We start from the raw sequence: 15,637 nt of genomic DNA, 5'->3' as shown, positions 1-15,637 counted from the left end.
AATACGGTTGCTACGGATGCTGCACAACGCCTCATGGATGCCCAGTCTCAAGTTGTTAGATCTGTTCGAAGTCTATCCCATTTAGCATGCTGGGAGCCTCACAAAAAACAATGGCAGGTCTCCTCAATGTGAAGACGGGACTTTGTCTCCACAAGTTGGTTACGCTTTGGACAGTTACATCTGCAGCGGGCAGATTAGTGAGGATGTAGTAGGTTTTTCCCCATATGTTGGTTTTCTCACCACCTGCTGGCGGTCCTAGTCTAGTAGATATGTCCACAGCTCGGTCTGTGGTGGTGCTACTGACCCACTTTTGATGACGGATATTGAAGTACCCCACCCAGAGTACATTCTGTACCTTTGTTACTCCCTGTGTCCTCTAAGTCGTGGTCAACATGGAGAACTGATTCATCAGCTGAGTGGGGGGTGGGTGGAGAGACAGTACATGCTTTTTTTGATGAAAGTCATCACAATGGTGGCACGGTAGCACAAGTGGCTAGCACTGTGGCTTCACAGCACCAGGGTCCCAGGTTTGATTCCCCGCTGGGTCACTGTCTGTGCGGAGTCAGCATATTCTCCCTGTGTCTGCGTGGTGTCATGAGACTGTCACTTTAAAGAAATGTTTGGCTGCTCATGTCATTGCAGTGATGTCAGAGTGTGGGTGGAGCTGAGCTCTGGCTCTGCTTTTTAGTTTCACTTTGAGAAAAGCTTGTGTGTGTCTGTCTTTTTGGTTTTGTTTTCAGTGTTGGAGCTGAAGCCAGGCAAAGCAGGTGTACTGCTGTTCTCTCTGCCATGAAAAGACTGTCTCTTGATCATTTGGTGAATTCAGAATTATAAATGTTCTGAGTAGTGACTTTAACCTGATGTGCATCTGTTAAAAGTTATGTTTTTTGTAAGTCTTCTGGATGTTAAAAGGACAGCGTACGCATGACTTAGTGTTGTATTCTTTGGGGGTTGTATTTGAATTAATGGTTGCTAAGATGTTCACTGTTTGTTTTAAAAATGTTAGAACATGGAACATAGAACATTACAGCGCAGTACAGGCCCTTCGGCCCTCGATGTTGCGCCGACCTGTGAAACCACTCTAAAGCCCATCTACACTATTCCCTTATCGTCCATAGGTCTATCCAATGACATTTGAAATTTGAATGCCCTTAGTGTTGGCGAGTCCACTACTGTTGCAGGCAGGGCATTCCACGCCCTTACTACTCTCTGAGTAAAGAACTTCTGACATCTGTCTTATATCTATCTCCCCCAATTTAAAGCTATGTCCCCTCGTGCTAGACATCACCATCTGAGGAAAGAGGATATCACTGTCCACCCTATCCAATCCTCTGATCATCATGTATGCCTCAATTAAGTCACCTCTTAACCTTCTTCTCTCTAACGAAAACAGCCTCAAGTCCCTCAGCCTTTCCTCATAAGATAGAACAAAGAACAAAGAAATGTACAGCACAGGAACAGGCCCTTCGGCCCTCCAAGCCCGTGCCGACCATGCTGCCCGACTAAACTCCAATCTTCTACACTTCCTGGGTCCATATCCCTCTATTCCCATCCTATTCATGTAATTGTCAAGATGCCCCTTAAATGTCACTATCGTCCCTGCTTCCACCACCTCCTCCGGTAGCGAGTTCCAGGCACCCACTACCCTCTGCGTAAAAAAACTTGCCTCGTACATCTACTCTAAACCTTGCCCCTCTCACCTTAAACCTATGCCCCCTAGTAATTGACCCCACTATCCTGGGAAAAAGCCTCTGACTATCCACTCTGTCTATGCCCCTCATAATTTTGTAGACCTCTATCAGGTCTCCCCTCAACCTCCTTCGTTCCAGTGAGAACAAACCGAGTTTATTCAACCGCTCCTCATAGCTAATGCCCTCCATACCAGGCAACATTCTGGTAAATCTCTTCTGCACCCTCTCTAAAGCCTCCACATCCTTCTGGTAGTGTGGCGACCAGAATTGAACACTATACTCCAAGTGTGGCCTAACTAAGGTTCTATACAGCTGCAACATAACTTACCAATTCTTATACTCAATGCCCCGGCCAATGAAGGCAAGCATGCCGTATGCCTTCTTGACTACCTTCTCCACCTGTGTTGCCCCTTTCAATGACCTGTGGATCTGTACTCCTAGATCTCTTTGACTTTCAATACTCTTGAGGGTTCTACCATTCACTGTATATTCCCTACCTGCATTAGACCTTCCAAAATGCATTACCTCACATTTGTCCGGATTAAACTCCATCTGCCATCTCTCCGCCCAAGTCTCCAAACAATCTAAATCCTGCTGTATCCTCTGACAGTCTTCATCGCTATCCGCAATTCCACCAACCTTTGTGTCATCTGCAAACTTACTAATCAGACCAGTTACATTTTCCTCCAAATCATTTATATATACAACAAAGAGCAAAGGTCCCAGCACTGATCCCTGTGGAACACCACTGGTCACAGCCCTCCAATTAGAGAAGCATCCTTCCATTGCTACTCTCTGCCTTCTATGACCCTGATCCCGTGTGACTTCACCTTTTGTACTAGTCTACCATGAGGGACCTTGTCAAAGGCCTTACTGAAGTCCATATAGACAATATCCACTGACCTACCTGCATCAATCATCTTCGTGACCTCCTCGAAAAACTCTATCAAGTTAGTGAGACACGACCTCCCCTTCACAAAACCATGCTGCCCCTCACTAATACGTCCATTTGCTTCCAAATGGGAGTAGATCCTGTCTCGAAGAATTCTCTCCAGTAATTTCCCTACCACTGAAGTAAGGCTCACCGGCCTGTAGTTCCCGGGATTATCCTTGCTACCCTTCTTAAACAGAGGAACAACATTGGCTATTCTCCAGTCCTCCGGGACATCCCCTGAAGACAGTGAAGATCCAAAGATTTCTGTCAAGGCCTCAGCAATTTCCTCTCCAGCCTCCTTCAGTATTCTGGGGTAGATCCCATCAGGCCCTGGGGACTTATCTACCGTAATATTCTTTAAGACACCCAACACCTCGTCTTTTTGGATCGCAATGTGACCCAGGCTATCTACACACCCTTCTCCAGACTCAACATCCAACAATTTCTTCTCTTTGGTGAATACTGATGCAAAGTATTCATTTAGTACCTCGCCCATTTCCTCTGGATCCACACATAGATTCCCTTGCCTATCCTTCAGTGGGCCAACCCTTTCCCTGGCTACCCTCTTGCTTTTTATGTACGTGTAAAAAGCCTTGGGATTTTCCTTAACCCTATTTGCCAATGACTTTTCGTGACCCCTTCTAGCCCTCCTGACTCCTTGCTTAAGTTCCTTCCTACGTTCCTTATATTCCACGCAGGCTTCGTCTGTTCCCAGCCTTTTAGCCCTGACACATGCCTCCTTTTTCTTTTTGACGAGGCCTACAATATCTCTCGTTATCCAAGGTTCCCGAAAATTGCCGTATTTATCCTTCTTCCTCACAGGAACATGCCGGTCCTGAATTCCTTTCAAGTGACACTTGAAAGCCTCCCACATGTCAGATGTTGATTTGCCCTCAAACATCCGCCCCCATTCTATGTTCTTCAGTTCCTGCCTAATATTGTTATAATTAGCCTTCCCCCAATTTAGCACATTCATCCTAGGACCACTCTTATCCTTGTCCACCGGTACTTTAAAACTTACTGAATTGTGGTCACTGTTACCGAAATGCTCCCCTACTGAAACATCTACCACCTGGCCGGGCTCATTCCCCAATACCAGGTCCAGTACCGCCACTTCCCCAGTTAGACTGTCTACATATTGTTTTAAGAAGCCCTCCTGGATGCTCCTTACAAACTCCGCCCCGTCTAAGCCCCTGGCACTAAGTGAGTCCCAGTCAATATTGGGTAAGTTGAAGTCTCCCATCACCAAAACCCTGTTGTTTTTACTCTTTTCCAAAATCTGTCTACCTATCTGCTCCTCTATCTCCCGCTGGCTGTTGGGAGGCCTGTAGTAAACCCCCAACATTGTGACTGCACCCTTCTTATTCCTGATCTCTACCCATATAGCCTCACTGCCCTCTGAGGTGTCCTCCCGCAGTACAGCTGTGATATTCTCCCGAACCAGTAGCGCAACTCCGCCTCCCCTTTTACATCCCCCTCTATCCAGCCTGAAACATCTAAATCCTGGAACGTTTAGCTGCCAATCCTGCCCTTCCCTCAATCAGGTCTCTGTAATGGCAACAACATCATAGTTCCAAGTACTAATCCAAGCTCTAAGTTCATCTGCCTTACCCGTAATACTTCTTGCATTAAAACATATGCACTTCAGGCCACCAGACCCGCTGTGTTCAGCAACTTCTCCCTGTCTGCTCTGCCTCAGAGCCCCACTGTCCCTATTCCCTAGTTCTTCCTCAATGCTCTCACCTTCTGACCTATTGCTCCCGTGCCCACCCCCCTGCCATACTAGTTTAAACCCTCCCGTGACACTAGCAAACCTCGTGGCCAGGATATTTATGCCTCTCCGGTTTAGATGCAACCCGTCCTTCTTATAGAGGTGACACCTGCCCCGGAAGAGCTCCCAGTGGTCCAGATAACGGAAACTCTCCCTCCTACACCAGCTGTTTAGCCACGTGTTTAGCTGCTCTATCTTCCTATTTCTAGCCTCACTGGCACGTGGCACAGGGAGTAATCCCGAGATTACAACCCTAGAGGTCCTGTCTTTTAACTTTCTGCCTAGCTCCCTGAACTCCTGCTGCAGGACCTCATGCCCCTTCCTGCCTATGTCATTAGTACCAATGTGTACAACGACCTCTGCCGGTTTGCCCTCCCCCTTCAGGATGCCCTCTACCCGGTCGGAGACATCCTGGACCCTGGCACCAGGGAGGCAACATACCATCCTGGAGTCTCTTTCACGTCCACAGAAGCGCCTATCTGTGCCCCTGACTATAGAGTCCCCTATTACTATTGCTCTTCTGCGCTTTGACCCTCCCTTCTGAACATCAGAGCCAGCCATGGTGCCACTGCTCTGGCTGCTGCTGTTTTCCCCTGATAGGCTATCCCCCCCGACAGTATCCAAAGGGGTATATCTGTTCGAGAGGGGGACAACCACAGGGGATTCCTGCACTGACTGCCTGCCCTTTCTGGTGGTCACCCATTTCTCTGCCTGCACCTTGGGTGTAACCACATTTACATAACTGCGATCTATGACGCTTTCCGCCACCTGCATGCTCCTAAGTGCATCCAATTGCTGCTCCAACCGAACCATGCGGTCTGTGAGGAGCTCCAGTTGGGTGCACTTTCTGCAGATGAAGCCATCCGGGACGCTGGAAGCCTCCCGGACCTGCCACATCTCACAGTCAGAGCACTGCACCCCTCTAACTGACATTGCGTCAATTAATTAAAATTAAAAAAATTAAAAAAAATATGTATCTATTTAAAAAAAAATTTCAAAGTTACTGCTAGCTATCTGTTTCCTAGCACTAGATTTCTAATAGAAATGCGAAAGCTAAATATAGTACTCTCCGATCTCTGGCTTAGATACCCCTCTAAATTATAATTAAGTAATTATGTTTAATTAGTTACCAATGCTTAATTTTAAAAATTTAGTGTAGATTCCCAACCAGCCACTCAGGTCACAGCTTTTCTGTGATGTCGCTTCAGTTTCCCCCCGACACACAATTTGAAAAAGGTATAAAAGTAAAAATGAGTAAAAATCACTTACTTACCTTCTTACCTTCGGAGTGTCTTAGATGTTCGCAGGTTCTCTCCCTGCCAGATGCTCCTCCACCTCCGAACCTTGACCTGCACAATGCTCCCTGAAATCACTTGCGCACCGCTCCCACTGAAATCGACTGCTGAAGATCGTCCCTCCATACCAGGCAACATTCTGGTAAATCTCCTCTGCACCCTTTCCAATGCTTCCACATCCTTCCTATAATGGGGCATCCAGAATTGCACGCAATACTCCAAATGCGGCCGCACCAGAGTTTTGTACAGCAGCAACATGACTTCATGGCTCCGAAACTCAATCCCTCTACACACCGTACGCCTTCTTAACAACCCTCTCAACGTGAGTGGCAACTTTCAGGTATCTATGTACATGGACACCGAGATCTCTCTGTTCATCCACACTGCCAAGAATCTTACCACTAGCCCAGTACTCGGTCTTCCTGTCATTCCTTCCAAAATGAATCACCTCACACTTTTCTGCATTAAACTGCATTTGCCACCTCTCAGCCCAGCGCTGCTGCTTATCTATGTCCCTCTGTAACTTGTAACATCCTTCCACACTGTCCACAACTCCACTGACTTTAGTGTCATCTGCAAATTTACTCACCCATCCTTCTACGCCCTCCTCCAGGTCATTTATAAAAATGACGAACAGCAGTGGCCCCAAAACAGATCCTTGTGGTACACCACTAGTAACTGGACTCCAGTCTGAACACTTCCCATCAACCACCACCCTTTGTCTTCTTCCAGCTAGCCAATTTCTGATCCAAACTGCTAAATCTCCCTGAATCCCATGCTTCCGTATTTTCTGCAGTAGCTTACCGTGGGGAACCTTATCAAACGCTTTACTGAAATCCATATACACCACATCAACTGCTTTACCCTCATCCACCTGTTTGGTCACCTTCTCAAAGAACTCAATAAGGTTTGTGAGGCAGGACCTACCCTTCACAAAACCGTGTTGACTATGTCTAATCAAATTATTCCTTTCCAGATGATTATACACCCTTAACTTGAGTTTATAGAATAAACATTGTTTTGCTTTAAAAAATACTTTTCCATTTCTGCTGTACCACACCTATAGAGTGGGCCGTGTGCTTCCCATAGCACAATCTATTAAAGGTTGTGGGTGAGCTGAACTCCCATGATACACTTTGGGGTTCTCTAAACCCTGGCCAATAACAGGGGGTTTCCTCCGGGTGCTCCGGTTTCCTCCCACAGTCCAAAGACGTACAGGTTAGGTGGATTGGCCATGATAATTGTGGCCAAAAAGGTTAGGAGGGGTTATTGGGTTACGGCGATAGGGTGGAAGTGAGGGCTTAAGTGGGTCGGTGTAGACTCGATGGGCCGAATGGCATCCTTCTGCACTATGTTCTAATCCACGGAGGAACATGAACTGCTATGGAGTGATATGACTGGTGCTGATTTAACTTCAGGGTCATCACAGCTCAGGAGAGGGACCTTCATGCATGACCTCAGCTGGTACGGGAACTGAGCCCACGCTCTTGGCATCGCTCCGCATCACAAAGCAACCGTCCAGACAACTGAGCTAAACTGACCTGGCACGGTGGCAAAGTGGTTAGCACTGCTGCCTCACCGCGCCTGGGACCCAGGTTCAATTCTGGCCTCGGGTCACAGTCTGTACGAACTTTGTACATCCCCCCTTGACTGCGTGGGTTTCCTCCGGGTGTTGTTTCTCCCCAGTCCAAAAAAGTGCAGGTTAGGTGGGGTTACAGGGCTAGGGTGAGGGGGACTAGGTAGTGTGGTCTTTCAGAGGGTCAGTACAGATTTTATGGCCCAAATAGCCTCCTTCTCCGCTAAAGGGGTTCTGTGGACTCCAGAAGAGGTTTCCTTGCCCATGTTTGTCCTGATGCCATGGTGTCTGGAGGTGGGGGTGACGGTCACACTGGGAGGTGGGTCACCATGGGAGGGGTTATTCCCTGTTATTCCCCGGTTATTACCCGCTTGCTGTTGTCCTGTCTCCACCGCCTCCTCTTTCTGCGCTCGTTTCGGCATCTTCCACAACCCGAGAGAAAGAGAACCAACACGAGGCCTGGGAGCCGAGCTCCGTGCTGGGACCAGACCGCAGTCACAGAGCTCCGAGCTGGGGCCTGGGGACCAGCAGCCCTCGGGCGGAGCTCCGCGTTGGAGCGCGATCTGCGGGAGCGAGCTCCGCGCTGAGACCGTTCGTCTCGGGGGCGGGCCGGGGAGACGAGCACAAGGGGTCTCCGCGGCTCGGAAGGCACGGGCCGGGGAGCAACTGCGCACGCTCAGTTTGGCCGGGAAGCGGACCGGAAACGCACTGTCTGGCGAATTGGGAGGAGGGGGAAGCGGGAATGGATAGCTGGAGGGACCGGAAATCTGCGAAGTAAATTTAACGGGGCGGATTAGAAGACGCCCGGGTGAAAGGCTTCCCCCGGACACCGGAAGTGATCTGAAGCCGGGTGAGAAAGTGAATTTAAAATGAATCAAAGTTAAAGATTGGGTTATAGAGGAGGAGATTTGAGAGTGAGGGGGTTCTTCTATGATTAACCAGTCAAACTAGTTATCAAGGTTTTGGCAAAGCGAAATTCATGCTTAAATAACATTGACCGTCTTTCTGCAATTAACACTTGCTGTGGACAAGGGGGAAACATTTGATGGGCTTTACTTAGAAAGGTTATTATGAAAAATAATAGCTCACAGATACTAATTGTCATGGATTGAAATTGGCTCGTGAACAGCAAACACAGTTGACATAAATGTGTCTTTTCCTGGTTGTCAGGATGTGATGATTAATGACCCACAGGGATCAGTGCTGGGACCTGAATTGCTTCCGCTTCATGGAAGGGGAAGGTGGTGACGTTAATTTTTAATAGTCTTTATTTTTAAAAAATATTTCTTTATTCTCCTTTTTTGCATTTTCTCCCAAATTTATACCCACCAACAATAAACAATAATCAGTAATAAACAATAATAGGTAACAAATATGTAAATCCCCATATTGATAACAACGATCCCATCCTCCCACCAAACCCAAAACATTCGCCCACATGTTCACCATGTTCACTCACAACTGAGTAAAAGGAATCAGGAATCACCCATGGCCACCATTAACACCCCCCCCCCCAACTAATGTTCGATGTTATCCAGTTCTTGAAAGTGCATAATGAATAATGCCCATCCATCCTTCTTCTCAGTTCAAACTTAACTTTCTCAAGAGTCAAGAATTCCAACAGATCCCCCCCACCATGCCAGGGCACAGCGTGGAGAGGCTGCCCTCCAACCCATCAGGATCCGCCTTGGTGCGATCAACGAGGCGAAGGCTACAACATCTGCCTCCGTTTCCAACCCTGGCTGGTCCGACACCCCGAATATGGCCTCCCGGGAGCCCGGGTCCAGTTTCATGTGCACCACTTTGGAAATTATCCTAAAAACCTCCTTCCAGTAATTCTTGAGCTTTGGACAGGACCAAAACAAATGAACGTGGTTAGCGGGGTCCCCCCCGCCCCCCCGCAACGTTCACACACATCTTCTACTCCTTCAAAGAATCGGCTCAATGTTACCTTCATGAGGTGTGCTCTGTGTACTACCTTCAGCTGTATCAGCCCCAACCTCGCGCACGAGGTGGAGGCATTCATTCTCCGGAGCACCTCACACCAGAACCCCTCCTCTATATCATCTCCCAACTCTTCCTCCCACTTTGCTTTGATCCCTTCCAGCGGTGCCTTCTCCTCCAAAATAGGTCCATAGACCACTGACACTACCCCCTTCTCCAGTCCCCATGTCGTCAGCACCTCCTCCAGCAATGTGGAGGCCGGCTCCTCCGGGAAGTTCCGTGTCTCCTTTCTAGCAAAATCTCGAACCTGCACGTATCTAAACAATCAAAAGCAGCACAGTAGCATTGTGGGTAGCACAATTGCTTCACAGCTCCAGGGTCCCAGGTTCGATTCCGGCTTGGGTCACTGTCTGTGCGGAGTCTGCACATCCTCCCCGTGTGTGCGTGGGATTCCTCCGGGTGCTCCGGTTTCCTCCCACAGTCTAAAGATGTGCAGGTTAGGTGGCTTGGCCATGATAAATTGCCCTTAGTGTCCAAAATTGCACTTAGGGTTGGGTGGGGTTACTGGGTTATGGGGATAGGGTGGAGGTGTTGACCTTGGGTGCTCTTTTCAAGAGCCAGTGTAGACTCAATGGGCCGAATGGCCTCCTTCTGCACTGTAAATTCTGTGTATCATCTATGTATTTCTCCCTGTTCCAGCCTGTACTTTGCTTCTCGCTCCTTCAATCCTGCATACCAACCCCAAGAAACAAATCCTTCAGTGTCTTAATCCCCTTCTCCTCCCATTTCTGAAAATTTTCATCCCACCTCCCTGGCTCAAATCTGTGGTTCCCCCGAATCGGCATTTCCCTTGACCCTGCCCCCAGCCCGAAGTGCTGGTGAAACTGCCTCTAAATTCTCAAGGAAGCTATTATTACCGGACTCCCTGAGTACTTCCCCGGGGCTATCGGGAGCGGCGCCGTTGCTAGCGCTTTCAGTCCCGAACCCCTGCACAAACTCTCCTCCATTCTGACCCACTGGGAATCAACCCCTCTGACCCAGCTCCGTACCTTCTCGACATTCGCCACCCAGTAATAATACATCAGGTTAGGAAGACCCAACCCCCCTGCCTTCCCCTCTGTCGTAGCACCTTTCTAACTCTGCCCAAATTATGTCTTTTGGGACTTGTGGGACGAAACCGGAGCACCCGGAGGAAACCCACGCAGACACCGGGAGAATATGCAGACTCCACACAGGGTGACCCAAGTCGGGAATCGAACCTGGGATCCTGGAGCTGTGAAGCAACAGTGCTAACCACTGTGCTACCTGGTGTTGTAATTGGCCCGTAATCCAGACACCCAGTGTAATGGTCCGGGGGACCTGGGTTTGAAGCTCACCTGGGTAGATGGTCAAATTAGCATTCAATAATAATCTGGAAATAAAAATGCAATGATGACCGTTGCCATAAAACCCCATCTGGTTCACTAATGTCCTTTAGGGAAGGAAATTTGCTGCCCTTACCTGGTCTGACTTACATGTGACACCAGTTGACTAAATGCCGTCTGAATTAAGACTTACTTTGTTCGGGGGTCACTGCACCGGTCACGGTCAATGTTGGTTCGTGTTGCTGGGTGACCCGGGCAGGACGCAGACGTGAAGAGAGAGCGATTTGAACTTGGGGCTTAACTCTTATAGTCCCCAGGGGCTTCCCGCCTTTCGGGGCGGACCCTGTACCTGGTCCCAAGTGATTGGACTTTGTCCCAATCGCTTGGTTCGATTTCTCCAATACTGGCGCGGTTCCCTGATCGATTGGCGGTCTTGAGGTGCTCGTTCACCTCCTTTGTGTTGGCTCCTGCTGGCGCCGAGGAGTCTGGCTTTGCTTTGTGTGTTCAAAATGTTACTTATTGTTCCCGGGGATTGCTCATCAGTATGCAGATGGCTGCTATATTGTTATGCTGATGGTCGCTGGTATCGATGTTGTCTGGCCTTTGCAGAGGTAAATACACAGCAAACCTGCAGCTGCTGGTTTCTGTCTATGTTGGCTGACTTTCCCATCAGCCTTTGCCGTTCGCCATTTTAAATCGGGAGTTGGCCAATTTAGGTGGCTACAACCCGCGCTGCTGGCCTTGTTCTGCATTACAAGTCAGCTGTATAGCCCACTGTGCTAAACCAGCCCCATAGCCTGCAGAAGCAGAGTCTTTGAACATATTTAAGGCAGAGCTAGCTCAGGGAAGGCAAGAATGTGGGATTGAGGTTACAATCAGGTCAGCCACGATCTTATTGAATGGCAGGGTGCGCTCGAGGAGCACAGTGGCCCACTCCCGTTCCCAATTCGTATGTCTTTTCATAGGATGAGAGTTTGTCTAAATTGGGTGCATATTCTTTGGAGTTTAGACAAATGATCGGCAATCTCATTGAAAAGTATGACATTCTAAAGGGGTTTGACAGGGTGGACGCTGAGAGATTGTTTCCGCTGGTCAGGGAATCAGTCTCAGGACAATGGACGGATCATTTAGGACTGAGATGAGAAATTACTTCACTCAAAAGGTTGTGAATCTTTGGAATTCTCTTCCCCAGAGGGTCGCGGGTGCCCTGCCTCGTTAAATACACTTAAGACTGAGGGACGCAGATTTTTGGCGTCTCAGAGAATTAAGGGATATGGGGAGTGGGCAGGAAAATGGAGTTGAAGCCCAAGATCAACCATTATTGTGTAGAATGGAGGAGCAGGTTTGTTGGGCAGAATAACCTACTCCTGCTCCTATTCCCTTTGTGTGCTTTCATGTTCTGCCACAGAGATCCCTGCACGGCATTGTATATAGCACATGTGCACATATATGTGTGTCTAAAGAATAATATAGGCTCATGTACATAATATACATGTGTCTATAAAATAATATAGGCTCGTATACACTATATATACACGTGTCTATAAAATAATATATGATCACATAGATGATATATATATGTCTATAAAATAGTATAGGATTGTATACAATATATTTGTGCGTCTGTAAAATAATATAGGATTGTATGCACGACATATATGTATATCTATAAAATATAGGAGTATATACATGATATATATGTGTATCTATGAAATTGTTTTATGACAGAAATATATCTCTACCTTTGTTAGCCAGTATGTGGTGTTTTGGTTACAATCATGACATTAATCTAGAAATTGGGCAGCTGTACATCGGACTCAGGTGGAGGTTGGTTCTGTCCTTTGAGCCCGTTGCTGCTCTTCAATAAGATCATGACCGATCTGGCCGTGCTCTCAACTCCATCTTCCTGCCAGTCCTCTCTGACTCTGGACTCCCTTCTATCAGTAATCTGTCAAACTCGGCCATGGACATATTCAATGAGCTAGCCTCCATGCTCTCTCCAAGCATAAAGAATTCTCGTCATCTCCCATTCTGAAAGGGAGACTCCCTTTAAACTGATCATGTCTCCCCCATAAAAGGAACCATCCTTCCGGTCCCCAACCTGTCCAGCCCCCTCAGAATCTTTGCATGTTTCAATAAGATCACCTCTTAGTCTTCTAAACTCCAGTGGCTAAAGGTCCAATCTGCTCAACCTTTCCTCATCGATACATAAGAACACCAGAGCTAGGAGCAGGAGTAGGCAATTCAGCCCCTCAAACCTACTCCGCCGTTCAATACTATCGTGGCTGATTTCCTCTCGACATCAACTCCACAGTCCTGCCCGTTCTCTGAAATGCTTCAACCCATTTCTAATTAAAAATCTTTCTATCTACTCCTTAAATTTACTCAAAGTCCCAGCTACCACCACACTCCTGGTGTAGTGAATTCCAGATATTCCTGACCCTTTGAGAGAAGTAATTTCTCCTTATTACAGAACTGGCTCGGTCACAGGAGACAGAGGGTAGCAGTGGAAGGCTGCTTTTCTGAATGGAGGGCTGTGACAAGTGGTGTTCCACAGGGATCAGTGCTGTGACTTTTGCTGTTTGTTCTATATATATACTGCACTGCACTGGCAAATTCTATGATCTATGATATAAATGATTTGGAGTAAGATGTAACTGGTCTGATTAGTAAGTTTGCGGACGACTCAAAGATTGGTGTAATTATGGATAGCGATGAGGACTGTCTGAGAATACAGCAAGATATCGATTGGTTGGAGACTTGGGTGGAGAGATGACAGGAGTTTAAGCCGATTAAATTTGAGCTAATGCATTTTGGAAGGTCTAATACAGTGGGAAATAACAGTAAATGGCAGAACCCTCAAGAGTATTGACAGGCAGAGGGATCTGGGTGTACAAGTCCACAGGTCACTGAAAGTGGTAATGCAGGTGGAGAAGGTAGTCAAGGCAGCATATGACATGATTGCCTTCATCGACCGGGCATTGAGTATAAAAATTGGCAAGTCATGTTGCAGCTGCATTGAACCTAATTTAGGCCACACTTGGAATATAGTGTTCAATTCTGGTCGCCACACAGCCATGGAGATTTTGGAGAGGATACAGAAGAGGATGTTGCCTGGTATGGAGGGTTTTAGCTATGAGGAGAGGTTGGATAAACTCATTTTGTTCTCACTGGAAAGATGGAGGTTGCGGTCTACAAATTTATGAGGGGCATGGACAGAGTGGATAGTCAGAAGGTTTTTCCCAGGTTGGAAGAGTCAATTACTAGGGGGCCATAGGTTTAAGGTGCGAGGGGTAAGGTTTAGAGGAGATGTGCGAGGGAAGGTTTTTCCAGAAAGGCTAGTGGGTGTCTGGAACTCCTTGCCTGAGGGGGTGGTGGAAGCAGGTACCATAGTGATGTTTAAGGGGCGTCTTGACAAATACATGAATAGGATGGGAATAGAGGGATCCGGACCCTGGAAGTGTAGAAGATTTTAGGTTTGACGGGCAGTATGGTCGGCACAAGCTTGGAGGGCCGAAGGGCCTGTTCCTGTGCTGTACTTTTCTTCGTTCTTTGCTCATCTCAGTTTTAAATCTGCCAGCCCTTATCCGAAAACTATGACCTCTCATTCTAGATTTCCCCACAAGAGGAAGCATCCGCTCTGTCTCTACTTTGACAATACCTTTTCTCATCTTATTTACCTGAATTAGATCTCATCTCATTATTCTAATCTCGGGAGTGTATAGGTCGAAACAGCTCATTCTCTCTTCATAAGACAAACCCCTCACCTTTGGAATCAATCAGAACCTCCTCTGAACTGCCTCCAATGCAACTACATCTCTCCTCAAAAAAAGGGACCAAAACTGTGCACAATACTCCAAGTGGGGTTTCACCAATGCCTTGTATAGTTCCGGCGACACTTCCCTATTTTTATACTCTATCTCTTTGGCTATAAATCCAAAATAAAGGTGAACCCTTTTATCCTGCCAATGCGTTTCGTAGTCCTCCTGCGAGCTGTTTCTCATGAATTTAAATCTTATTTCACATTCGGGGACCAAAACTGGACACAGAACTCTGATGTGGTCTCACCAAGGTTCTGTGCAACCAGTAAAACCTCCTTTCGTTGATATTCCATTGCCCTTGTAATTGGCCGTTAGTTAAAGGGGAACACAGTTCAGTTATAGGAGAGGGCAGTGACACCAGAGCTCAAACGGCAGAGCAAATGTGCATATTGTGTAAGAAGCAGAAATGCTAATCCGTCAGCCTTTTTTTCATCTGCCCTTCAGGGTGTTGCCATGACGATCGTTATCGGATTTGAGGGCAGTGCCAATAAAATTGGTGTTGGCATCATTAAGGATGGCGTGGTATTGTCCAATCCGAGAAGGACTTACATTACACCACCTGGGCAAGGTAGGCAACAGAGATCGCATGTAAACAGGGCACAGAGATATTGTCAACAATCCAATCCAGCAGAGTGGGTGGTTTATGTAACAAATTACAGACACCCGGGAGTGAGTTTCAGACTGGAATCTAACCGAGGAGATTCTGGGTGGTTTATATATAGAATAACAGATACCTGGGAGTGAGTTACAGACTGGAATCTAATTGAGGGCTTTCGGGAGGGTTTATATATAGAATAATAGATACCCTGGAGTGAGTTACAGACTGGAATCTAATCAAAGAGGTTCTGGGTGGTTTATATATTGAATAACAGATACCCGGGAGTGAGTTGCAGACTGGAATCTAATCAAGGGTTTCGGGAGGGTATATATATAGAATAACAGATACCCGGGAGTGAGTTACAGACTGGAATCTAATCGAGAGGTTCGGGGTGGTTTATATATTGAATAACAGATACCCGGGAGTGAGTTTCAGACTGGAATCTAATCGAGAGGTTCGGGGTGGTTTATATATAGAATAACAGATACCCGGGAGTGAGTTGCAGACTGGAATCTAATCAAGGGTTTCGGGAGGGTATATATATAGAATAACAGATACCCAGGAGTGAGTTACAGACTGGAATCTAATCGAGAGGTTCGGGGTGGTTTATATATTGAATAACAGATACCCGGGAGTGAGTTAC

At 47.2% G+C, this 15,637-nt stretch overlaps 2 protein-coding genes across 2 annotated transcripts in view; one reads left to right on the top strand and one right to left on the bottom strand.

Moving 5' to 3' along the window:
* Positions 1 to 7,785, bottom strand: part of apex1 (APEX nuclease (multifunctional DNA repair enzyme) 1) — a 30,074-nt gene extending 22,289 nt beyond the window's left edge. Inside the window, 1 exon segment of the mRNA XM_072488006.1 lies at positions 7,635 to 7,785. The gene's annotated coding sequence lies outside the window, so the exon portion shown is untranslated.
* A 175-nt stretch (positions 7,786 to 7,960) lies between these two features.
* Positions 7,961 to 15,637, top strand: part of osgep (O-sialoglycoprotein endopeptidase) — a 120,280-nt gene continuing 112,603 nt past the window's right edge. The window contains exons 1-2 of the mRNA XM_072488005.1: positions 7,961 to 8,117; positions 14,841 to 14,964. Coding sequence (XP_072344106.1) covers positions 14,850 to 14,964 — 115 coding nt within the window. The 5' untranslated portion in view covers positions 7,961 to 8,117; positions 14,841 to 14,849. The remainder of the gene's footprint in view (positions 8,118 to 14,840; positions 14,965 to 15,637) is intronic.

The sequence above is a fragment of the Scyliorhinus torazame genome, chromosome 22, assembly GCF_047496885.1.
Source record: "Scyliorhinus torazame isolate Kashiwa2021f chromosome 22, sScyTor2.1, whole genome shotgun sequence".
Classification (NCBI taxonomy): Eukaryota; Metazoa; Chordata; class Chondrichthyes; order Carcharhiniformes; family Scyliorhinidae; genus Scyliorhinus; species Scyliorhinus torazame.
The sequence above is the reverse complement of the archived record's forward strand: the minus strand, read 5'-3'. Positions and strand labels throughout refer to the sequence as shown.